The sequence below is a fragment of the Oryza glaberrima genome, chromosome 9 (assembly GCF_000147395.1).
Source record: "Oryza glaberrima chromosome 9, OglaRS2, whole genome shotgun sequence".
NCBI lineage: Eukaryota > Viridiplantae > Streptophyta > Magnoliopsida > Poales > Poaceae > Oryza > Oryza glaberrima.
Window position 1 is genome coordinate 5,760,737 of NC_068334.1, and position 25,986 is coordinate 5,786,722.

At 40.5% G+C, this 25,986-nt stretch overlaps 3 protein-coding genes across 3 annotated transcripts; all 3 read right to left on the reverse strand.

Moving 5' to 3' along the window:
- Positions 1-794: 794 nt before the first annotated feature.
- Positions 795-3,741, reverse strand: LOC127783870 (protein ENDOSPERM DEFECTIVE 1-like). The gene is made up of 6 exons (XM_052311015.1): positions 2,718-3,741; positions 2,484-2,603; positions 1,771-1,887; positions 1,572-1,661; positions 1,210-1,317; positions 795-1,136 (listed from the first exon to the last, which is right to left on the reverse strand). Exons 1-6 carry the CDS (start codon positions 3,705-3,707, stop codon positions 1,074-1,076), a joined length of 1,488 nt encoding a protein of 495 aa, XP_052166975.1. The 5' UTR covers positions 3,708-3,741; the 3' UTR covers positions 795-1,073.
- A 1,709-nt stretch (positions 3,742-5,450) lies between these two features.
- LOC127784533 (sodium/hydrogen exchanger 6-like) lies at positions 5,451-14,783 on the reverse strand. Its single transcript, XM_052311859.1, has 22 exons — positions 14,374-14,783; positions 12,585-12,636; positions 12,336-12,395; positions 12,215-12,239; positions 12,054-12,139; positions 11,863-11,974; positions 10,306-10,368; positions 10,199-10,218; positions 10,029-10,126; positions 9,514-9,542; positions 9,024-9,055; positions 8,874-8,921; positions 8,739-8,799; positions 8,535-8,632; positions 8,374-8,449; positions 8,257-8,276; positions 7,420-7,517; positions 7,224-7,337; positions 6,720-6,793; positions 6,311-6,408; positions 6,145-6,227; positions 5,451-5,940 (listed from the first exon to the last, which is right to left on the reverse strand). Exons 1-22 carry the CDS (start codon positions 14,588-14,590, stop codon positions 5,897-5,899), a joined length of 1,608 nt encoding a protein of 535 aa, XP_052167819.1. The 5' UTR covers positions 14,591-14,783; the 3' UTR covers positions 5,451-5,896.
- Positions 14,784-19,379: 4,596 nt separating this feature from the next.
- LOC127783541 (dehydration-responsive element-binding protein 2D-like) lies at positions 19,380-21,002 on the reverse strand. The gene is made up of 2 exons (XM_052310731.1): positions 20,147-21,002; positions 19,380-19,655 (listed from the first exon to the last, which is right to left on the reverse strand). Exon 1 carries the CDS (start codon positions 20,942-20,944, stop codon positions 20,168-20,170), a length of 777 nt encoding a protein of 258 aa, XP_052166691.1. The 5' UTR covers positions 20,945-21,002; the 3' UTR covers positions 19,380-19,655; positions 20,147-20,167.
- Positions 21,003-25,986: the final 4,984 nt, after the last annotated feature.

Below are 25,986 nucleotides of genomic sequence, written 5' to 3' on the forward strand. Positions count from 1 at the left end.
CTCTTTTTAACTATTTACACCCTTCTCTTATATAATTCCACCTGCTTTATTAATATATGTGGCGTGTTGTTATCTTTTAGGACGAAGGGCATTGGACATTTGGTGTTGGACTTCATAATTTGGGTAAAGTTTTAAAATTGAGCACAGCTACGAGCATACTAAAATTTTCTTACAAAATACTCTTTAACTATTTGGTTTAACTAGGTGCGACTTGTAGGAAATCTCATTTACTCGCGGCATTGCCACGTAAGAAAATTTTAGTACGAGTTTTGTAAAAAATATTTTGCATGTATAGACTTGCCCTTCAAAAGTTGCAGTGCATCCGGCATTGCAGGTATGGTCAATGTAATAAATCAATGTGAATTTTGGTGGCTTTTCTGACAATGTTGTGTCTGTGGCTAGTTTGTTCGATAATGGGACCAAAATAAACTCACGGTCCTCAATGCAATGCTACAAGTTGATGGATGGGTGCCGCCCTGTATATAGTTTATTTACTTATATACAAAGTTTATACGTATGTATACATGGATCTAGAAATTTTTTAGAGCCTGGGCAAGAATAATATTATGGCTGATAATTTTGATTTTAAAGCTAGTATTATCTTGAACATAGGTGCTAGTAAGTTGTATAGTTGCTAGCAATTCAAGGATTATTAGTGGGTAAAAGAACTTGATCTTCTCAATCTTTTTACGAGTTAGTTCTACATCTATTGGCAATACAACTTTCATCACACAAGTCGTCTCTGGATTTTCTGAAAGAAAATTAAGTCAATAATTATTTATGGAAAGTATATATACAAAGAATAAACAAAATTTTGATTTGCAGAACCACAATTCTGACAGTTCTTACGAACACTAACAAACAAGAATGCTTCTATGATGACAGAAACAAATGACCGACAAAAGAATTAACATATGTACCACAAAGAATCTTGGGCCGTGCAGAAGGATGCTTCTGCTTTTAATCATGTATGATCAGCTGGCCTGATCACAAATGAGCACAAACAAAAAATTTGTGTTCTGCCTGTCAAACAAATGAGTTTGGTGCGTGTTTGTTTTTGAACTCCTCTTTCTTCATTTTGGTTCGTCTTGCTGCTTCAGTTGCATGACTTGGCTCCTCAAGCTATACTCGCGCATCTACATAAATTCAAAATCATTAACGCGGTAGGTAGGTATTTCACGAAATTTCACGAAATGTCCAAAACAATACCTGCAAATTGTGAGCTTGATAGAGGAGATTCCCGCACTCCTCAATCGCAACTCTTTCACTAGCTATAACTTGGGCAAGCTTAGCAGCCACATCGTCAACTTCTTGAACCTGGACACAGATAGATTTTATTTGCATCAATGGAAGAACACAGTGAAGTTCCTAGATGAAGCTTTCTTACTTTATGGATCAAAGTTGTAAAATAAGATTATCAGGACTTGGTATGGTATTCAAAGGTCTGTCATACGTTCTATTGCATTAACTCCCCAGGGCCAGGAGCCACTCCAATAAGTTAACATGTGGCATTACGAACTCCCAAACTCTTGGAAAGGTGTAAAATGTTTAAGGTTAATATGGTTTCTCACCTTTGGTAGAAAATTTTTAACACAAGAAGACACTGGTTCCAGCAGTTGTACAGAAGAGTTGAGAACTTCTGTAATTTCCTCGCTATTTGCCTGCAAACAGTAGAAGAATTTTTTCCCCTTAATACAAATAACGAAATGCTTAATCTGCATTACTTTCATAATTGATGTAGCATTGGACGTGGTTAAAATGAAACCATACCCGAACATTCCCAATGACTGGTAGTCTAAGTGAAGAATTATACAGGGCTGATGTTAACCCGATAAGAGAGCTTGAATGATCCCCCTCAAGATCACACCATTGATCCAAGTGCGGTACCTGAAAGTTTGGCCAGAAAAGAAATTTTAACAAGTCGAACATGATGAAAACTACTGTCATAATAACATTGTAAAACTTATGTCATAATAACATGATAAATCTACTGTTATAATAATGCAGTCAGTAGTATAGGTCTTCTCTCAATTTGGTGGCTTCTAGCTCTTAGGTTCTCTGAATATTAATTTGATAGTACAACAGAATACTAGAATAGGAAAACAAAAGGAGCCACAGGTTAAGTTTTCTTAAAAATAACATGTTCCTCTTTTTCTTAAAAAATATTCAGAGATTAAACTAGTAATGCAGGCCAGTGGGTTGATCTGGATTTCAAGATAAACGTATGGATCCAATTTACCGAGTACCATAGAATGACAACTGAGATGAAAGGTTATGAACTTGTGATGTTGGTGCAAAATAACACTACCCCAAGTCACATGAGTCAGTAAATTATTTGATACATCATGTGATACATCAATTCACCACTTTCCCACGCATCGAATTCAATATTCATTCATTTTCATTTGGACCAATTACTACGCAACACGCCCCATAGCAATTCAAAATTTACAGAAAGCAGGAGGAGCCCAATTTCGCTATACCTGAGCATCAACAACAGAGCGCAATGTCTGCTCCCTCCTCATCCTCTCCACCTCCATCTTCTTCTCGGCGACAGATACCCGCAGCGCAGTGATCCTCTCCTCAAGCCCAAAGAGGGATTTCTTCATCCAAGAGAGGAAGAAACCACATCATCAGTATTCTAATTGGGACTCCAAATTCCATAATCATCGAGGTTCAGATCAGCAAAACAAGCCAGTCGTGAAAGAAAACCTCACCTCTGCCACTGAAGCCTTGGCCCTTGCCACGGCCTCTGCCCGGGCGTTCATGAACCTGTACTGGAGGTAGGAGTTCTCCAGCATCCTGAGCTGGTGCACGTCCTCCTGCTTCCCGGGGACTTTCCTCCCTCCAATCATGGCCACCTTCTTCGATTCGGCTGCCTTCACCCCATGCGGCTGCGGTGGTCTCGCGGCGTTCACCGCCGCCTTCCCCGCCGGCGCCGGGCAACCGGACAGGGCCGAATTGAGCGAGCGGTAGCACAGCGGGTTCAACGCCCTCACTGATCCACCGGACTCAGGCACCGACGAGCGGAGCTCCGACGAGAGACGGCCCCCACGGCAGGACGCTGGGCCGAGCAGCGGCGGGCTCTCGCATGGCGCGGCCGGTAGCGCGATCCCATCGACCTCGGAGAGGTCGGTGAAGGTGGACCCCGTGTCGGAGGAGCAGCAGGACGCGGCGTCGTCCGCGGCCGCCGCGGACGACGACGACGGGCAGGAGGTGGCCCGCGCGGGCGTCGGCATGCGCGGGTACCCTCTCCGCGCGGTGGATGCCGCGGCCGCCGCCGGCCCGCTCGTCGACCGGTGCAGGGCCCGCGGCGTCCCCGCCGCAGCCGCAGCCGACGCGCGCGGGTTGGCGCCGCCGGAACCGTCGTCGAACAGCTTGAGGACGGCGCGCCTGCGTGACGCCGTGGACGGCGGAGGCGGCGGCGGCGGGTGGTTCTCGTTGGCGAAAGGGGTGGCGGCGCGGGGGCGGTGGGCCCTCGGGGACGGGGTCCGCGACGAGGAGGTGGAGAGGCGCGGGGAGGAGGGGACGGGGCCCGGGGTGGTGGAGGAGAGGTACCTGGAGCTGACCTCCCTGGTGCGGCGGCGCGGGCGGCGCGTGGTCTCCGGGAGCGGGATCGCGAGCGGCGGCGGGGGTGGTGGCAGGTCCACTGCCGCCGGCATGTCCGTACGCTGGGGCGGGGGCGGGGGCGGCGCGGCGATGGCCATGGGAGGCGGCGATCTGACCAGATCGGAATGGAGGAGGAGGAGGAGAGAGAGAGGGGGGAGGAGGAGGAGGTGGGGATAAGGAGAAGTAGCCGTTGACGCGTAACGGCTAGTTTCGAGAGATCGGGTTGTTTTAATACGGCGCCGGCGAGAAAGGGGATGTGAGGCCCCGTGAGGATTTTGTCAGATGCGGGGTCGCCAGATGAACGGCTGATCTGTGTTTGTCCCTTTGTGTGTTGTTGCAGTCGAGTGGTGATGGCGGGGTTGCCGCCTCCACCGACCAAAACGGGGGAGCTCTCCGCGGCGTCATCGGCGTTCCAACATCCATCATCGGTGATCTCGATAATGTAACACAAACCCGTTTGGTGAAGAGAAAACGCAGGATTTCTACAAATGGAGATTGCAAAATGAGCCGACCGCATAAATAACTGATTATTATTTTCTTTTTAACTTAAAAGTAGATTTAATATGGTTGTTAGAGCAACTTTTCTATATAAATATTTAAAAAGAAACATATTTTTAGCCGTTTAGAAAACATGAGTGCGAATAAACGATTCTCTCCAATCTGAACATAACCTCTTCTTTTGAGTTTTAGGCCTTTTGGCCGAATATGGATAATACGTCATATGGTGTATTAGCAAAATAATAATATGGCTGGTTTAGAGGAGAGGACTCAAAATCCTCTTTAGCTTTGCCTACTTCTTGTGCCGACTTCGCCAGTCTCGCAGGTACCAATTTCCTCCTGCTTTGTTGGCGAAACCCAATGTCCCATGGACTCATTCTGATTTTAGCGACTTAAATGCCAATTCTAAAAATAAAATTAGATGGAAAAAAGCTTCAAAATCAACTTTAAAAATTAAATTTTAAAATTAAAATTTTGGTAGCAACTAATGCTAAATAGAGGAAACGATGGGGCCTCGTACGTTTTGCGCATAAAACATCAGGAGCGGCAAAAAAAAATTAGGGAATGTTTTTCCCCGTAGATAATTCAGGACATCTTTGTTGGCTCATTATTCATCAATCAAGTATTGCAATTAACTACGTCAAGGACCAAACTGACGTAGTACTACTTCAAGTTATGGCTATGGAACCTTTGTCCTGTACCTGTTATTACATACTCCCTCCGTACTCGTAAAGAAAGTCGTTTAGAACAATGTTTAAGTCAAACTTTAGGAATATAAATCATGAAAAATTTGAAAATGTAAAAAACATATGTATAGATTTGTCTTGAAAAATACTTTCATAAAAGTATAAATATACCACTTTTCAATAAATATTTTTAATAGAAATGAGAAGTCAAAGTTGTGTTTTGAAGACCGTGTCGCTGTTCTAAGCGACTTCCTTTATGAGTATAGAGGGGGTATTCATTGTAATAAATAAATAGGCAATAAATTCATACAAGTTTTATTGCTGCAACCATCATTATTATATTGTTAATTATATTTAGCTCTGCACTACGTGTACAGTGTACCAGGGACGACGAGCAGCGACGTTACAATGAAGTACAACTATGATACAATCTAATACTACCCCGAATCTAAACAAAGTACTCCTATGAAGGTTGATTTATTTTGGAACAAAGTGTACGGCAGTTATGTTACTACGAGTGTCGTGAACAACGTAACGTGAATACAGTAGCCGGACAACGGCAGATATTTTGAGTGTCATCAACACGGCACATCAAGGACAATATGGTACTACTAGTACTAGTACCACTATCATATTGAATGCAACAGCCAACAAGTGTCATCGGAAATTCGACAAGTTTTCAAACATGAATGATTTAAGCCCCAATGATGATCAGTAACTTCAAGACCAGCCAATGACACAGCTGGTGATTTGGTTAACATGCTTTTCCAACTTGACAGTAAGCTGCCAATGATCAGCTCTGGGTTATTGCAATCATTCTAACTCATGACATGGGCTTTGGCTCAGTTTTTTTTCCCTTACAATCATTTTTGTCTCATTACAGCTCCACCACGTACTAATCGAGGCCTAAAATATATACATGAAGCAGCATGCTTTCGTCATCGCCGACGAATCAAGTTGTGTTATGATATCTATCCTACGGTATGCTCTTTCATATGCTACTCAACTATGAGATGTTGTATACTTACGATCGCTTCCAATCTCATCACATGCTACCATGCTAAGTATCGTGTATGTGGCTGTCAGGTGGCAACTCATCCAAGCTATTGGTCATAGAATCCGCGTCTCTGGTTTTGGGGTTGTTCACCTATATCACAAAACAAGAAGACAACAATGAACAGTCTCAGCAATTGAGGGGAAAAGATCAAAAAAACTGCAGCCCATGCAGTAAAAATTAAGTTCATAATACAATTACGATACAACACATTTCAGACCAGGCAAATAAGATCATTTTGCAGTATCATGCGTACTCTTGTATGCTAGCTACCATGTAAAAGAATAAGCTACTTACCGAAGACATCATCATCCTCATCAGTTTGACTGGTGAAAAATGGAGTCAGATAGTTCCTGTCAAGGGCGGTGAACGATGTCGTGCTGCATGATCATTACAAGGCGATAAGCATTTCTTTTTTTCATGTTATGACATGTAGCAAATGGAAACATAAGACAGGTAGTACCTTTTGTGGAATTCCTTCAGTTTCATTCTTAATCCTCCTCCAGATGATGAACCTTCCTCATACGTTGGGGGGATGTAACCATTGTTGTCGTCATAATTCTGCAAGTGGTGTCACACAGAAGTCTTTAGTCCTAACTCCTAATTGTCTTTAAAGTATAAGAAACAAGCAAATTATACAAGACCAAATAACCTAAATCGTGCAATGACCAATAACACAGTTAATCAACCATAGTCTCATTGGATGAACCAGATGGGCAATGGAAACAAGATAACCAAATCAGCCACCTTTGATGATAATATTTTTGCTTCTAGAAATTGGAACAGTATTCTGTAGCCCAGGTCCATCTTAAGTCTTAAAGAGAGTAGTGACAAGCCATTCAGAATTATGAAAAAAAAAAACCAATGCTTACTTCTATTGATCTGTTTTCATCACCAATTACATCCAAAGCTTCCAGCATGGTGCCTGTCGATCCTCCGATAAGAAGTACCTGTGAGGTTTCAGGTGATTGATTAGAACTGTTCAGTTTACTTTCAATTAATATTGCACCAGTCCTACTCCTACTGATGCATTATCTCATTGTTAGTTCAATGATTCAGGACTCCCATACGTGCAACACCAGGAAAAAAAAATGCACAGAATGCATGTAGCAATTTGAATTTCCATGCCTTGTATTTTCCTAATGGTTTGGAAATTTTTGGTTGGTCTATGGAACTAATTTTGTAAGGCAGCTACATCAACAATAAATTGCCTATTTGAAAGTACCATATGCACAGAGAAGTTACCCAACTAGTAGAGTATATGTGCAAGCATGACATGCCATCTGAAGGACGGCCGTAAGAATAAACAATGGCATTCCAATCAATAGTGTCACCATTTATTGAAGTCAAAGTAATAGAAAATGGAAAACGTGCAGGTACCGTTAAAACAACAATAGCTGTGGTGGTTGTGAATATTGTTTTTCCATGTCCTCCAGGAAGTTCATTGGCAGATTGGAGAGCAAGTGCAAAAGCCATGGCCCCTCTAAGCCCTATTTGTACAAATAAGAACAATTATCTTGAATGAAATGTGAATCATATAAACTACCAGCTGTAATGGCGATCTGCCCTCACCACTAAACCAAAGTGCTTTCTGATGCTTTAGAGGTATGCGTCGATGTTCTGGCCGTGACATGTTAACCAAATATGCACAAGAAAAGACATTTACTGCCCTGCAGAGTAAATAATGTATAAAGTTAAACACCACCGCCAAGATGAGAAACAACCAATGTAAAACTGAATACTCCCTCTGTTTCAAATTAATTATCGTTCTAGGTTTGTCCTAAGTCAAACATGTCAATCTTTGACCCTTAATTTTTAGAAATCCGTATATTTCTCAGGGTGAATCTAAAAATATACTACCGCCGTCCCAAAATATAGCAACTTCTTGCCAGCTAAAAGTCAACATATTTTGGGATGGAGAGAGTAAAGCTTATGATGTTAAACTATACAAGTGTATAGAAATGGACGATCAAAGCTTAGAATGTTTGACTTAGGAAAACCTAGAACCACAAGTAATTTAAAATTGGAGGGAGTACATATAAATTACATCATAAATGCAAGTGAAAATTTGTGAAAATTCTGTTCCTACACTAAGGCTTAACTTGGAACTGATCAATTTGACACTTGGGACAGATTTTGTACATCTGGTCTAACATTATTGCAGTCATATATTCAAGCATGTAGATAAATGATATAAGCTCTCGCGACATCTATCATTTCTCTAAAGTCTAAACTGTATTGAATGGTCATAGATGCACATAAATAAGGGATAGATCTTTCATGTACATCCCACTACTACATGCTTTTACTATAGAGAAGACATAATTTTGCAAATCAGGACAAAACTGTGGCTTTGGCTGCCAATTAAGTATTATATTTGCATAGAGGGCTCATAAGTCATGACAGTACCTTGCAATGATTATAAATATCTGTGTTGTTCAGTAAGTCAAGGAACCAATTTTCTACCAAACAGAGAAAAGGCCAAAACTGGCGATTTAGGAAAATGAAAAACAAAATTAAGGATACAATTGAGAAGAATATGAAGCCCACATGAGACCAGCTATGTTCTTCCATGGCAATATCAAAGCCCATATAAATGAACCTGAAAAATGAATTCAGGAATTGTCCATTAAGAGCAAAAGGGAATGGTTGTTTTTATATTACTCAAAGAAAGCTCCTGAGCTTACACAAATGTTTCTGCTAAAGATGACAGCAAGTGAAAGAAGGCAGAAACGAAGCGCTGAGAGTTGTTTGAGAGATTGGAAAATGTATAGTGCTTCATAACCTGAGAAAAAAAAATAGCAAGTATGATTCCAAGAGACATAGCCATGGTGTGCAGATATGGTTTTTCATATAATATGCTATTTTGCAATATTGCATATTGTACTTACCATTCCTGTGAATAGTATGGAAACAATTCCTGACAACCCAAGTCCTTCTGCTAACATATACCTAGAATTGATACGAAATATTTTAATAAAAAAAGTATAGAAGAAGGGTAGAGTGAAGTATTTAAGTGTCCTTACGAGAAGTATGGGAAGAGAACAAAAAGGCAGCACTCCAAGTTTTGAAGACTGAAACCGTTAACAATTCAGCAGGCTTAGATTGGCAACATATGTCGTATGAAATCATGAAAAAGTCTGTGAACTAAAAGCAGGTAGCATGATATGACTTACTTGTCAATATCCAGTCCAGCATACTTAAACAGGTACACAGAGTGGTCAAGGTTGCACAAGATCAAGTAGTAAATAAAATAATTTACCGTAAAACAAGCAATGAGTAAATGGTAAATAGTAATACATAAATATTGCAATTTAACACTATTACAAAGAAAAAAATAATGCATTTTACAGAAAGCTATAAGGAGCCAAGGACTGATAACACAACTGCCACTAAAAAGCATATGAAGATTTAGCTAACATTCAATAAGAGCAATGGAAAACATGACCATAAGAAGAAAATGAATATTGCAATTTAGATTCTACCATGTTTTCTTTGTTGCTGCTAATCTAAGAGAAGAACATTTCTTGTGAAAGTTGTTTAACGAGGAAGATTTTGAATTGGTATATGAAGATAAGATTAAACACACACTGGTCAATACTAAGAATGCATAGTCTTTCATGTTTTGCAAACAGAGTTTCCATGTAGAACTTAGGAAAAGGATATAAGAGCAGAGATAAATCCAACTCCAACACCTGCAATCAGACAAATGGAATGGTTACATAAGCTAATGAATTGACAATGACTATGAAAGGGACTAGATCAGTTCGAATTAGTGATGGAGAATATATCGTTGTCCAGAAAATTTCAACCCCGAGTTAAAGCAGGTACATATTTTCCAGGCATCTACGGTATAAAACTAAATTTTGGTATTTGATCATCAGAGTCTAGTTCCTCAAAAGGGAGAACGTTTATGACTAAACTTGCTAGAGCATTTTTGCTAACATGAAGGGTAGCATATTATATAAGATCCAGCCATTAATACTGTACCCTGCTGTGCTGTTATGTACCATACAATTATTAAAACATTGTTTTTACCTATTCTAGTAAAATAATTCTGATATTGCTCTAAAATATATGATGTTCATTAGCTTGCATCAAACAGAACAAATTTTAGAAAGCAACCACAATGCCAAAGGTCCCTTTGAAATAGTTGAGAATATTCTGAGCTGTGATGCAACCTGATGACAATGAACCAACAAAGGTCTCAAGGAACTGGAAAACCATCATAAAGAAGTTCTCCCCAGCTGCTGCTTGACTTCTGACCAATGACATTGTCCTGAACAAAAGGATAGATATAAGCAAGAAATGCATATGTCAAAAGAATTATATGTAATTGAAAGAGACAGACCTGTAAAGCGAAATCGCCATCTGCACTATCCAAATAAGATATGCATGTTAGTCATAAACAAAAGTAATTACTACTATTGCATGTACTCGAAAGAAGTAAAAACAAACCGCATCGTTTAGAACAGATTCTCCAAACACAAGAGCATACAAGTTAACATCAGTGCCCAGCTCCTGCATGGAATAATTTCAGGAGATGCATCATTAGTTCAGATTCCCAACATCCATATGGCCACTAATCCTCCAACATTCTTTAATATGCCATATTTAAACAATGGAACATCTTTAAAAAAAACATTGGCTAAGGACATATATCAAAGTACATAAAAAATAATAATAATGGCTGCATGCACTGATTCAGTATGTTACACTAAATATACAGTAACTTTACCACCACAAACTTCTGTTGTAAATTCTGATGGTGCATCAAAATCTAGTAGTAATGATCTGTTTTCAAGTTCAAGCCAACTGCCACCAAAAATATGGTACAACACTGACACTACAACAAAACAGTGTTACGAGTTTAGCACATTTTTTATCAATTACCTGGGCATTAGGATAAAATTTGCTTTCAGAATGTTTCATATTCATTCAGCATTGCAACCAGGTTCCTATTTTACATTTACTTACATTAACAATCATTTGCCTCTAAAAGTGGGGTTCCATGTATAGTACTGAGAGTCTATGGTATGCTTCACTAGTAGCAATATAAAGAAATGAAGATGATGCGTCTTTCAAGAATGAGAACACAACAATTTTAAAACATCAAACAACAGAGACAACTTCTGATTTATTGACTGCTTACAACCTCATTAAAATTTTCTTTTTGTATTAGACAACATCATGTAATATAGAAATCATAATGCAACAGCAAAGTTCAAACAAAAATCTGTTCACAAGAGTGTATCAACATGTGCTGTTTCCTATCCCTGCTGGTGCATTAATACTTAGGCCCTGTTCTTTTCAGACTATCCACCAGATTATTTGCTCCACGCTTCTAAAACTATGTTTTCTCAAAAAAAAATGAAAAAAAATCTTCTACTGGATTGCTTCCTTGGACCACTTGTTATAAGCTATTTGTTCAGTTTACGATATATAATATTTATTTTATCCCTATATTCAAGTAAATCATCCAGCAGCTTTCATCCGCCAATCATCTACAGTCTTATCGTTTGGCCTATATCTGATAAGCCATAAAACGGCATATAAGCAACCCAAAAGAAATTATGTGTAAACCGTTTATATCTGTGTTATTCGTAGTTTAAAAGCCAATGCTCGAAAATAAAACATGATGAAGAAACCCCAAAATCAACTCCAAAATTAAGTTTTAAAAATCAAATTTAGCAGTGGCTTATTATAAGCTGAAAATCAAATGTTGGATTTGCTAATTCAAACGGTACCTTAGTCATCTTGCTAGTTAGGCATGTTTCCCTATAAATGTAGTACATGGTTTAGGATAGGTTTCCTGAGATAAGAGGTTTACTCATATTGGTAAAGTGTGTATGTGTATGTGTGCAGTTTCATGCATGAAAAATTTAAGCATCTCATACAAAGTTCTCTTCCCAATCTATATCTATATGATATCCTAATCACCTTCTAGCCATGCAAGGCAGTTACGTGAATTATAAGTACACGTCCAAGAACGAGATACGTGAAAAAAATAAGCACCTGGAATATTGATAACACAGTGACAGGATCAGTTGCAGATATAAGAGCACCGAACATGAGGCACTCAACAAATGGAAGTTTGTACATTAGAAATGTCAACCCACCAAGATAGCTGCAGTATGATAGAGGTTGACTAGTAAGATAAAATACTTCTGACAGAATTAGAACAAAAAAGTTTGTGAAATTCTTACACGAGAACTCCTGTTACAACAGAAGCAATGAATGTCCCAAGGATGGCAAAAGTTACAATAGCCCCAAAATTTGCAAAGAATGGTTTCTGTAAAAAAATATATTATTATTTCAAGGAAAGAAGTCTAGACAATTTGAATTATTGCCATCATGAGGTACTTACTGGGGATAGACTGAATCCTGATTGGGTTCATTGAAGTCAAGGAAAACGTATTCAGATATTATGAAGCATCTTTTAGAACAGTATAAGAAATTAAGTTTGAATTTGAAAATCAAAAGGATATAATATTATTGGAGGCAATAAGAACAAGAAGAAAAATTCGTCATGGAAGTTGAACCACATCCTGCACATTGAAGGAAACAAGATAGAATCAATGGAAAGCAGACATACATCATACATAAGATCCTGAATTCCTGATAATAATAAGCATGATACGGGAATGAAATAACTCCCAAATCTTGCATAGCATATGTCTACATCATGTGAAAAATACTCTTGCATCGTGTATAAATGTTAATAAAACAACACAAACCTAGTGTTGGTCTCTGTATTTGAAATATTAGCAAGCCCACCGACAACTAGACCTGTAACAGAATCATTAAAGTTCCATACATAAAGGGTGTCCACAATATGCATGATCAAAATGATATTGATATCGCGAGTCTGTCATAAAGGAAATCATATGACAAATTTAAGAAAATACAAAAGAATTAGAGAACTCAACTTATTTTCATGATGAAGTTTTTACTCATGTAACTGAGCTGGATTTGCATCAGCACAGCTTCTATGCAAGCAGAACATGGATTGTAGTTGTTCACCTTGATCAAAGGATAGCTACTACTAATCAAGGCATGCAAATCGAGCATTTATACTTGAAAATGGTTTGTTATTAAGAACATATGTTTTTACTCATGCATCATTTATGACTTTAATATTGACCCTACTGTTGAGTTTCCCATGAGTAATAAGGCAAGCGGAATAAGAAAATTCAACAAATTTTCATTTAATTTTCTCTTTTCCAGACTTGAAACTTGCAGGGTAACACAAATGGATGACAGGTCATACAATTTCTCCATATGAGGGGAACAAGGTAAAACAGAAACCATGGAACTAGTTCCTACCCCAAATTAACTACATAAAAAATCAAACAAAGGAAAACTTACAGCGCCATGTACATTTGAGGGGAGGTCCTTAAATCTATGTATTGATTTTTATTTTTTATATATAATTTGCATTCCCATTCATGGCATTACTTAAATGGCATTAAACTCAACCAAAAAACAGAAATAAGCCAACAAAAAACTGCCATTATTCTAGTCGAAACGTATGATTTATCCACTTCTTCTATTCCTTCTACCAGCTTATGACCATACAAGGAAATGGTGTTGATCCATTCTTTACGTTCCCTTTTTACTTGAGGTTCTATCTTTCCACGGTCTCATTGATACAGCTCTATTTTTTTAATATAAAATTATCATATCATCAACTTTTTTCCGTGATAAACTCAGAACATATTATCGGTGATCTTTTTCTTTAAAAAATTACTCATGCTGTGACGCCCTATGCCATAGAATCTAGCTAGTTAGTGTTAACTTTAGTGAGGTGGTGTTCTTTTCTCCTCAAGATAAAGATAAAGATGAAGACTAAGTATTTTACCCAAAACGAGGTGGTATTAACGTACGATTAATTAAGTTTTAATTATTACAAACTTGAAAAATATATTAATCTAATATTTTAGAGCAACCTTCATATAGAAAGTTTTCGCACGAAACGCACCGTTTAGCAGTTTGAAAAGCGTGCCACGAATATCCAAAACTTTATCCACTCTTTGTAGTGGAAACAAACGGGACCTAATATTATGATGCCATGGCTCGAAAGAATTGTGTATCCCAATAAATGGGGTACAAAGGTAGACAAATTAAGTGCTACCATGCAGCATCTCCTAAATGAATCATCTGCATTAATAGTATGATCCCTGCTCATTTCGCTGAAAATTTCATCTAGAATTAAGTTTCTTGTAGAAAAGCTACCACAGAGGCAAAGGCAGACAAAATGAATTATCTACATTATTAGCATGATCCCTGCTCATTTTCGCATTTCACCTAGAATGGCACTGAATTCCAACCCTTCACAGTATTTGCAGGGCATCGGAAACATGCATCAATCCCCATACTATCTCCATCTGAACATCCCACTTCTAATTTCTAAATCCCATAAACCAATAATCACCTCAACAAACTAATCCAAACTCTATAAACGAAACGATCCTTGACAGCTAGGGTTTGCGACTCGCACGATCAATTCGTAGCGCGCGTACGTACCGATGAGGAGAGACGCGCTGGCCTCGGGGAGGTAGTAGAACCGGTGGCGGCGGAGGACGTGGCCGAGCACGAAGGAGAGCACGAGCATGGAGATCTGCAGCAGGATCCCCACCCCGGCCACCTGCTGCTCCTTCCCGGGGATGGCGGCGGGCGGGGGCGGGCTCGCCGCCAGCCCCCCCGGGGGCGAAGCGGACACCAGGCTCAGCTCCAGCGCCATCCCGGCGCGCGCGCCCCGGTGGTGCCGCCGCCGCGGCGGGGAGGGGGGGAATCCGTACGGTCGCCGGCGGCGAGGTCGGTCGCGGTCAATCGATGCGTGCTTCTTCCAGAAGGCTCGCGGGGGGAAAGCGTGGGGGGAATGCGGGGTTTGGACTTTGGTGGGGTCGCGATTTCGGGCGGAGAATTTTTTGTTTTTTTTCACCGTCGAGGTGGGTGGAGAATTTTAGTTCTTCGGGTTTTTTATTTTTCTGCCTTGTTGCGCTGGCGCTGCTAGTGGGCCTTTGTCAGCACATCCTAAGTTATAACTTTTCCATTTTAAAAAGTTTAAAGCTTCCGACTAACTTGGAAGGGATTCTATTGATTCCAACCCATAATATTTGCTTGTTTTTTTCATGCTATTTTTATAAACTGTGATCATTGTAATTATTTTGCTTATCAAACTGATGTGTTCTTTTTTAAAGCATGATAGTGTTAACAGTTACGATAAAAGAACATGTAACTTTGCTAAGCATCAAAAACATCTTAAAACAATGGTTCCATACGAGACTATTATAAATTTATGATCCACCTCATCACAACACCATCTCTTAGACTCTTAGTGGTCTCAATATTTTTTAAAGGAAAACTCTAAACATTTGGTATCCTAGAGGCGGAATCCATAGGATATGTCCATAGCTACAGAAGATATCTCATTTGATCTTGTAGCGGCTTTCACCCTCCTCGAAACCACAGTCTTTGCAGAAGAGCACGCATTGATAGGCAGGGCACTCACTAATCAGAGAACATGACCAATTTAGATCTGGACCATCCAATAAACCTATGCAGAACACAATTTCTAACTTCAATATGTGATTGACCTTCTCCGACCCTTACTGCCCAACCGGGGAGCGGACGATCATGTGATCATTCGGGAGATAAAATAGATAAAAGCATGCTTATGCTCATCCCTATTGCGTGCTGGTAGAAGAAGGTGGTGGACATGACCACTATAATTGCTAGCCATAGCACCCTTGTATTGTTCTTCATAGGCGCCATAGGGATAGGGAAGACGATGCAATGAGTCAATTGACTTTTCTTCATTGCATCATGGTGGTTATATATATATAATTGTTTCCATCATGGGTAAAATTGCCATCCCTACAATAAATACTGTGGCAAGAATGAGGAGGCCCAGCGCAGGGCTAGGTACCATCCGGGAGGGGTGCTGGCATGGATTCCGATAGGAGAATGGGACAACCAAGGTGAGATCTGAGCCTTCATCTTCCTTGGTCTCTCCCCAACCTCTCCTCCCTCCCTTCCTCCCTCTCTCTCTCCACTCACCTCAAGCTTACCAGGAGAAGGGCAGTGGTGTCTGTGAAATGCAGAGGGGGAGGGAAGGAAGATGGAGGAGGTTGGATCTTGTGCACCAATGCTTGGGAGCGCCGATCAGGAGTGCCGGATCTAAATGCACTCTGAGCCACTTGCTGCTCCTATAGCTGCAGTCATAACCAGATCTAGATTGAGGCCGTGGTGCTTGGCAGTGGTGTTCACGCGAGGACTGAGACGATGATGGCGAAACTGTTGTTGTTCATGTTATGCTGCTCATATTGAAGTTGTTGCTTGTTCATTTTCTAGTGCATGTTGATTTTTTGAGCTTGGCCATGGTACTCTCTAATGTAGATGTGCTCTCCGATGGATCTAAATCGACGTTGTTCTATTTTATTTTTCTTTCTCTTTAAGAAAAAGCATTTTCACATGCAGGTGACTTAGGGACCCACATCTGAATATCAATATTTATAGAAGGTATTTTGAGGTAATTTTTTTCGATTTGTACGCACCACCTTTTTTCTACACACTTTCTCCACTTTGTTATTAGAATAAATTGTGGAGAATAATATTCTACCTTTTTTACACATTAGTGCTATACCCATGAAATTGCAATGGGATCAGGAGTAATACAGGGGAAGGGGTCGGATGCAGAGTAATACAGGGTGGGAGTAGGCCGGTTCGGTAGGGAAGAGAAGAGAACGGCCATATTTTTACAGAAATACTATAGAACAGTATTCCGTCTATATGGGACAACTTACAGCCCCATCGTTTGGCTGTTTGATGGAATAAGCCAAAAGGCATATTCGCAAATGGAAAGTTACACATATTACTTTTGACACCAAGACCAAGAAGAAATTTAAATCACCTTGGATGTTACAAAATTGAGGAGTGAATACAAGCATGCAACCAATGAGTATTTAGATGACTCCTTGGATTCTAATAAGCATTTAATTTATATCTTCATTTAAGTCTTGAATACATAAATACTACAAATATAAATAACTTATTTAGAAAAACTCAAATGTGAAATATGTGTAACTTTTGTGGATGTAGGGTATCTGATACCCGACACCCTGGTACCAAGGTTTGGCACCACGATGGGCGGTACCCTATACCGAGGTACCAGGTACTGGATCTGGTACCTCTAGGGATCATGTCTGGTACCCTAAGTACTTGTACCAAATCGCGGAAAGGGAGGTACGTGTAGTTGCCTCTTAGGCGATCGTGGAGCGACCTGTCACTGACTCCCTCTTCTCTCTCTCTCTCTCCTCAACGCCTCCCTCCTTTGCTGTTGCTATGGCTGAGCGAGGGAGCCAAGAGGAGCCCTTCTGTTTCATTGTGTTTTTGCACAATCTCGAGCATGAGAGGAAAAAAAACGATTCATTAAAGTGTACCGTTCGAACGGTATCCCGTGCTGTAGCAGTCCTTAATTTTTAAAGTAGTACAGATATTCGCCGAGAAAAATAATAAGTTGGAACTGGTAAAGAAATTTTCATTTCAGTTTAAAAAAAAAGAGGAAGTGAAGCGTGAAATAGGCCGTGAAGGTCCAGGCCCACGCGGCAGATGGCCTGGCATGCAAGAAAGCCCAACCTCGAGCCGACTCCTCATCTCGGGCTCTGGCTCCGGCCGCCGACGCGGCTCCCTGATAGGTGATCCACTTTCCTCCTCCCCCTCCTCTCCTTTCTCTGATCGGCTCACCGGTGGAAACCTCCCTCCTGATCTCGATGGATCGGCTACCTGCTTCATATTGACATTTACGACATACTTCCATTTTTCTTCCGTACTTGGGTTCTTTTGTGTTATTAGGAGGAGGTTAGGCCACCATTTTCTTAGGAGTTATAACGACTGAACTACATGGTTCAGATTTTGATTCACTTGTTTTTTTTTTCAAGGAATGGAACGATGAATGATTGCGCACACTTCTCAAGCTTCTAAACTGTGCGATCTTTAAAAACTTTTGATGTATAATACCGTTTTAAATTTATTTTTAACTTTATAGTATTTAATTTATTCGTTTTCACGTCCAATAATTACTGGTACAAATTGTTCAGCTGTTTAGCCATTTAACATTCTTAGAAAAATAAACCATGTTCAGAGCAAAAAGAACTGTCATTCAAGTTTAAAATCATTTGGCAGCTACTACAAGAGATGGTCACTAGGAGTACTAGCTGGTTGTTGCGAGTAGTTAATCAAATCAAATCAAACCAAAGGTTAAGTACTCATGTCATGTCATGCTAGCAGTAGGTGCTCTGCCGCGAGTGCCGACGATGAGTCCATCACAGTGAATTACCGATGCCTGTCATAGCATGATTAGAAAGATGCTAATACTATTACAGTTCTTTTTTTTTTTAAAAAAAAGATGCTAATGCTGTTTTGAATAAAAGACGCGTGCAATCAGCTGCTAATGCTAATGGTTATGGTTAGAAAGATGCTTGCTCTGACTTGTCAGCGATGAACTTTTGTTGATCGGTGATGATGAATGCCTTGATAAATTGCTTCCTGGAATTGTCGAAATCGCACTGAGGCAATCTAACTTGGTTTACTTGAATTTGTTTTCTTATATTAGTAATATATTCGTGTATTGTAATGGCTCCATATATCATTAGGAGCATGACTTTTTTTTAACTACCGCTCTTTAATAGGGATTCTTTTTTTCTACGCGAGAGGGAGAGCGGTGGGAGGACGGATAACTCCACTGTTAATAATAGAGATATCTGTAATTAATTAGGAAAAGCAGTTAGGGATTAGTTTTTGTTAATTATTATCATGCTGATGATTCTGTTCTTCCATTTTGCTTGCAAAGTTCCTCTTGGCCTAGTTCTTAACAAATTGTCATGGGGGGTCAGAGTTGTGAGTGCTTAGCGGTGATGGCTCTTCCATGTGGTGAGTTCGAACAATTAGATTTGTCGAGCGAATCATATGAAGCTACGAAGATAACAACTCAAGTCAAGTACGAAGGACTTGTGATACGATATGGTAATTCAACATCTTCTAGATAGTGGTACATTTGTAACGGTGAAATTTGTTAGAATAGATTAGAAATATACAAGTCCTATTTGATTATAATTGAATTTGGAATTGTATTTATGGTATATGGTACTTCCTCTCTTTCACAATGTAAAACTTTCTAACATTGCCCACATTCATAAAGATGCGAATGAATCTAAATATTTGTATCTAGATTCATTAATATCCATATGAATATGGACAATACTAGGAAATCTTACATTGTGAAACGGGAAAGTAGTAAACTTGGTGTCGAACTCTACAACCCAAGCTAGAAGGCTCGGGGCACCAAAGCGTACATAACCATGACGACATCACGACAACAATAGCATATATAGAGGGTGATTGACTAGTTGAGGGTCGCGGTAACCCCAGTAAGTGTTGATAACCACTGCAACCAACACTATACAATTACTTTTCATGTTGTTCGATTCATGGGGCATGTATGCAAATTACCTTATTGGGGTCCAGTGAGAGAAAAAAAAAAGAAATGCTGATTTATTCCTGCAAGGCAATGCTAATTTGCCAAAACTTTTCTTAACCCCACAATGTGGTGCCTTGATTATCATTACAAAGGTCATCAGAGTTCAATTCCCATTGACAAGTTGGGGTCATCTCTGTGCGTCCTAATTGCATCCCCCAAAATTGTTCCCCACCTTTGGAAAAAGCTAATTAAGCTGGCGGCCCTTGTTTGACAAGATTATTAGGCGAGTCGCATGTCAAGGTTGCAAAGACGTGCCGTTTATGTTCTCCTGTCAAAAGGGAAAGAAAATGTAAAATCATGATGAGTAACACAGAGAAAACAAGAAAAAAAATAGTAGTAACTTATTTAATACTGCACGTAAATGCTATAAACGGCATGAACACACAGAATTCGACGATCCTCTATGATCTAGACCATTCAAAAGTGAAAAATTTCTTACTGATTCTGGATTTCTTTTTACTCCCATCTTTTTTTGAAAGAAATTTTTACTCCCATCTAATTAAATGGAACATTCGAGAATTTCTTAGAAAGTGTTTTGTTGAAGAAAAAAAGAAATTAAGTACGCGTAGCAGTGCCCTTCAAAAGTTGCTGAATTTCTTTCGGTGATTGAACAGTTGAAAGCACCGAAATGGTAAAATTGTGCAATAATTACCATTGCAATCCTTGTTAAATTCTATTTATCTTTCTAGATTTGCTGTTAATTTTGTTTCATGAAATTGTTAAAAACTTTTAGACATGCTTGGGTGTGGATTTAATTACCTGAATCTGCTCTGTTGTTCGTTAGCTCCAGAAGCGCATGTCGCCGGTGGTCATGTCGAAGGCAGCGAGGAGGCTGTCCATCAGGTCGTCGGAGCAGCACTCGATGAGTATGCGGGAGTCGCCGGAGTCCTCCGCCGTCGTCGGCGTCGTCGTCGAGGGGCTCCTCTCCGCCGCTGGCTGCTCCGGCGGCGGCGGCGGCGGCGGCGGCGATGGGGGGAAGTTGGTCTTGGCGTTGCCGCCGTAGATGCGGCGCACCTCGTCGTCGTAGGCGCGCGCGGCGCCCTCGGCGGTGTCGAAGGTGCCGAGCCAGACGCGGATGCCCTTGACGGGGTCGCGGATCTCCGACGCCCACCTCCCCCACGGCCGCTGCCGGATGCCGCGGTACGGGTAGCTCCGCTTCTCCCTCCGCCGCCGCCGCCGCCGCTCGCCGTCGTCGTCGTCGGCTCGTCGTCGTCCGCCACTTGCGCCACCGCCGACCGTCGACGCCACCACCTCGTGACCGTGGACGCACTTGTCACTACCACGGATCAACGGCGCAAGAACGACGTGCTGACCGTCGTCGTCGTCGTCGTCGTCGTGGTCGCGGGAGAGGAACTCGCGGAAGGCGGCCTCCCAGTCCTCGTCGACGGCGAGCTTCCTCCTGCTGCGCCGCGTCTTGTGATGCCTCGCCGGCGACGAGGAGGAGGAGGAGGAGGGGGAGGAGGAGACGCGGCGGCGCATCGTGTTGTGTCTTCTTCGATCGTGATGCTGATGCTTGTGGGGGTTGTGGAAGAGAGTAGCTAAGCTAGCGGCGGGCATTTAAACTAGCGAGAAACTTGGAAATTTTGCAGTCATGGTGGGGCGCCGCATCGTGCAGCTAGCTGCTGTACGTGCGGAGGGGAATTTTTTCGGAAGAATTAAGGCTTTCTTTTTTGTTTCTTTTAGGCGACGTTTTATTTTGTTCTCTATTTTGTTCGTCTTACTTTACCATGTTATAAAATTATTGTTACCTGTAATTTTTTTTTCAGGGTAGTCCATTATGGTGTTTCCGAATTCATAAATATTTTGTATATTTACTAATACTCCGTATAAAATTTTTGTGTGCGTATAGTTTATAGGATTCAAACCTAAAATCTCTCTCAGCGCGTATAACTTTCTCTTTAGTCTTTGCTATATATTGTCTGAAACTTGTAATTATTTGACATTTTCAATGGTTTCAAAAGAAAACTACTACAAAGATCCTGTTGAGCATACACTGGTGGAGAATTGCTTTTTACTCCCGATTCGTAACCCCCCTATAGTCCCGGTTTTTCAACCGGGACTACGAATCCAGGACTAAAGATCACTATCTTTAGTCCTGGTTCAAATAATCGGGATTAAAGATGGATCTTTAGTCTAAAGATCCATCTTTTTAGTCTCGGTTGGTAACACCAACCGGGAGTAAAGAGAGAATATGGCAGTTCCAGATGGTCACCTTTTCTTTTTTTTTATTTTCTCCCAAATCAAGTGGGAAGCATATCTCCAAATCAAAGTAACATCCCAAATCCACATCACAAATAAAGTAACATCACAAATCTTAAAGTTACATATACATACAAATCAAATACATCACAAATCCTAAAAAATTACACACAAATTAAATACATCACAGGTCATCTCAGATCCATCCAATAAATCACAAAATTATACATGTGAATCACAAATTAAAAAAAAGGAGAAAACAACTCCGTTGCTGCCGCCCGCCATGGCCGCCGGCCCGCCGCCCCGGCCCGTCGCCGCCTGCCACGGTCGCCGGCTACCGGATGGGAAGGGGAGGATGGACAGGAAAGGGGAGAGGAGGAGGTGGAGGAGAGGGGAGGGGATGAGGAAGGGGAGGAGGTGGAGGGGAAGGGGAGGATGGACAGAAAGGGGAGAGGAGGAGGTGGAGGAGAGGGGAGGGGATCGGATGAGGAAGGGGAGGAGGTGGAGGGGATGGATCGGGATGAGGATGTAGGAAGCGGAGGAGGAAGGGAAAGAAGGGGAGAGATTCGATCTGTGGAGGAGAGGATAAGAAATAGAGATTATATACTACGCTTCGAATTTTAGTTCCGGTTACTGATCTTTAGTCCCGGTTGGGAACACCAACCGGAACTAAAGTGGTGATCTTTAGTCCCGGTTGGTAGGCCCCCTGACATCAATCTGACAGGGGATGAACCGGGACTAAACATAACACCAACCGGGACTAAAGATCATAGAATGCCTCTGGGGTTTTCAACCGGGACTAAAGATCATTTTTAGTCCCGGTTCTTTTTGGAACCAGGATTATTGTGTTTTTGGGTCGACCCAGCAAAGATTATTTCTCCACCAATGATAATACTTTTCATATAATTTTCATATAAAGTTTGTCTCCATTCGAAGTCATTTCTTAAATCCAAAACAATAGTCATGGATTTTATCGAATTATCTAAACTTTAACATAAAATTTATATTTATCCAATTTCATATGAAAATTTATTAATTTCTTTTAAAAACAAACTGTCATTTAAGTATCACTACCGAATCGACACTCAATACACAAACTATGGTCTAGACTATCCAATATTGAATATCAATGTTGGTCGTGTTATGAATCAATCATGATACTTCGTTCCTACCCCTGTTTTGTTGATATCAAAAACCAACTGTGATACATTGGTGTTGATTTAAAATGAATAGACAATGATGATCCGGTTCAGACGGTTCAGAAGGCCATTTTGTTCATTGAAAAAAGTTATAGTCCATATCTCTAGCGCTAAAAATAATTCTGGCTAAGGTAAATCAGGGTTATTTGTCGAAGGGGTGTTATCTATACCTTTTGTATAGGTAACCCACTAACTCTAAGTTTAATGTGCAAACATACCATATCATCACTAACAGTTATTAGTTAGAACCAATTAGCTCTAAAGCTTAACATGCAAACATGGTTTTTCATAAATCACCATATATTTCATATATGCGAGTAATTTTCAGGGCAACATATTGACTCCGGTTTTAGACATAGTTACAAAAGTATGATGAATACAGAGAGTTTTTAAAAGTTGCATGCAGAAAGCTTGAGTCGATGGTTATGCAGTTTTTTGCCAATTATGCATGGAGATTCACAAATATACTTTAATAATGTGTTCTCCGTATCTTTTACTGGTTATTTTTATCTTTATGCGCTGGTTGCTTTTATTTTTGGACGATACTTGTTTTGAGTGCTAGATTATAATAATGGGCTATAGCTCTTTTGAGCAAAGGTCGGGATGTTATATTCCATTATCTAAAAAAATTAGCTCTAAAGTTTAACATGCAAACATGACACTTCATCACCCATTAGCAGCTCTAGAAATTATTATATGTTAGAAATAATTTTAAATCTAATATACACATGTTATATCATCTACAATTATTACATTATGTAACATGTAATATACATTCATCATATATTCTACAGCAAAGTGCATGACATCAATTAGTTTATACTTTATTTCCATTATTGATAAAACTTCACATTAGCCTACAAACTCTATATATATCTGCCAAAAAAAAGTGAAATCAAAGCTTTGCCAAATAGGCTTTGGCCCTAGGTTGTTTCAGGTTTGGGTTGTAACCCATTACCACACAAAAGATTTTCCTAAACATGGAGTCATTTAGATTGTAAACGGATCATAACTGGTCGTGTCTGGAAAAATAGCGCGTCTTCTTAAATGGACCGCACGCGAAAATGTGCCTATTTTCGCGTGCGGACATATTAAGAGAGCCGCACGTAAAAATATCCACCATCTCTTTCCCTGCTACCCACTTTAAATTTTCCCCACTTTCTCTCCTCTCTTCTCTCTCTCTTTTTCTTCCGTCCTCTCCTCCTTTTCTCCTCTCCTCATTTTCCCCATCGTCCTCTCCTCTCCCTGAGTCCCGACGGTGCGCGGCGGCGTGGCGATGGCAAGCGCGATCCGGCGGGCGGCGGCCGCCCCCCCACCCCGGTGGGATCCCGCTCCCCTCCCTCCCCTTCCTTCCCTCCCCAGATCCGGCGGAGGGGAGGGGCATCGGCGGCGGTGCAGCCGGAGGGGAGCCCGGAGGCCGGTGGGAGCACAGGATTCGGATCTGCGGAGGCCGGCGACGACGACGACAACGACGAGGAGGAGGAGGCGGCGGCTGCCGGGAGCGGCGGAGCCATCGGCGGATTGGTTTTTTGGAAATTTTTTTCCCGGATTTTTATTTTTCCGTGCGGGCGACATAAGCACCCGCACGCGAAAATCGTGATTTTCGCAGTCCCTTGGTTGTTGTGTGCGGGCCGCCCACCCGCAGGCGAAAGTCAGATTCAACCGCATGGAAAAATCATTCTCCTACTAGTGACCCGAAGTTTGGTTTACTAAGATTTTCGTTTAGATATTTTCCTGTCTTATTGCAATCATGAAAAGAGAGCACGCGAACAATTAATGTTGCAGAAAAAACAACTAAAATTTAACCTAAAACCGAATTTTAAACTTCACAATCATCTTGGATTATAATCTAAAATTCAAAATTAAGACTTGACATTTGACTGGACCTGGAAAAACCTGACGTTGGTTATATTTTCCTGTGGGCAGCCGTCAAGGATAAAACACTGAAAAATATTTTTATATTCGTCAACGTCAATCAAACTAAGGGAATTTCTGCATTGAACTTGTAGTTATCCTCAAAGTTTGTTTGACGGCTGACCCATCCAAAAATAAATACTATTTAACTTGTGTTGTATACTGTATCATATATTCATATTTTACTATCTTTTTTCCCTTGTCATGCATGGAACTGTAAGAAATTATGGATGCATCGAAGGCTGGCGATTTCCCAAAGCAACTACTCTCTCCATCTCAAAATATAAGTATTTTTAGCATAGTGACAAATCAAACATTTTTAACTTTAACTATTAATAGTAAAAAAATAAAAAATATTAATCATGTAAAATTGATGTTACTTAATTTATTATTAAACGAACTATCATAATATGCAACTCGTTTTATTTAAAATATTCTACTTTTATAGATATTGCTGGTTAAAGTAGCATCTCGGAAACCGTATTATAGTCTAAAAATGTTTATATTTTGGAATGGAGGGAGTAGTAAATAAGTTGTACTGTATACTATATATTACTACTGCGATAGCATATAATTGTGGACCTGTGGTGGATGCCTTCAACCTCAACATTTCAATTATGCTTATAATTACCTAAAACAGTTGAAGTTTAAAACTTAATCTTTAAAGTTAATTATATGGTTTTTTATCACTGTTTATTTCACAATATTTGCTTTTACATCATTAATGATAGGCAAAGATGAATATATAAAAAAATACTCATAAATTATTTTTTGTTTGCTAATAAACGGTATGGATTAAGACAAACATAAGCAAAATTATAGTGTCCCTTGGTGCAATGGATTATGCACGGTACATCAGATTGCTCCACTTTGCTTTTGTGCCTTTGTCATACACCCTCTCTGGCTAGAAAGTTCTGGAATCCCAACCGTAGTCAGAGAGGAAGGTGGATAGGGAGATATTTGGAGTCTCAATGGCGACAGAAGTACGTCCTTGTCTGCTCACTATTTTATATTAATGTCTTACTTTTAAATAATTGTCTATATTAAAACTTCAATCATTTTTAACAACAAATTTATACTTAAGAATATATGCCATATTATTGAAGGGAGGGCGAGATGGAGGAGGCGACGGGAATGAGCTTGTTCTGCACCTCAACCTACACTACTGCATAATTATAATTGATTTGTATAGACGAGACCTCCTGCAGACTCCAGACAAGCCGTAATGGCGTAATGGCGCTGCCACAGCTGCTGGGCCGCCTCCCCTCCCTCCCGATCTAGCGGAGG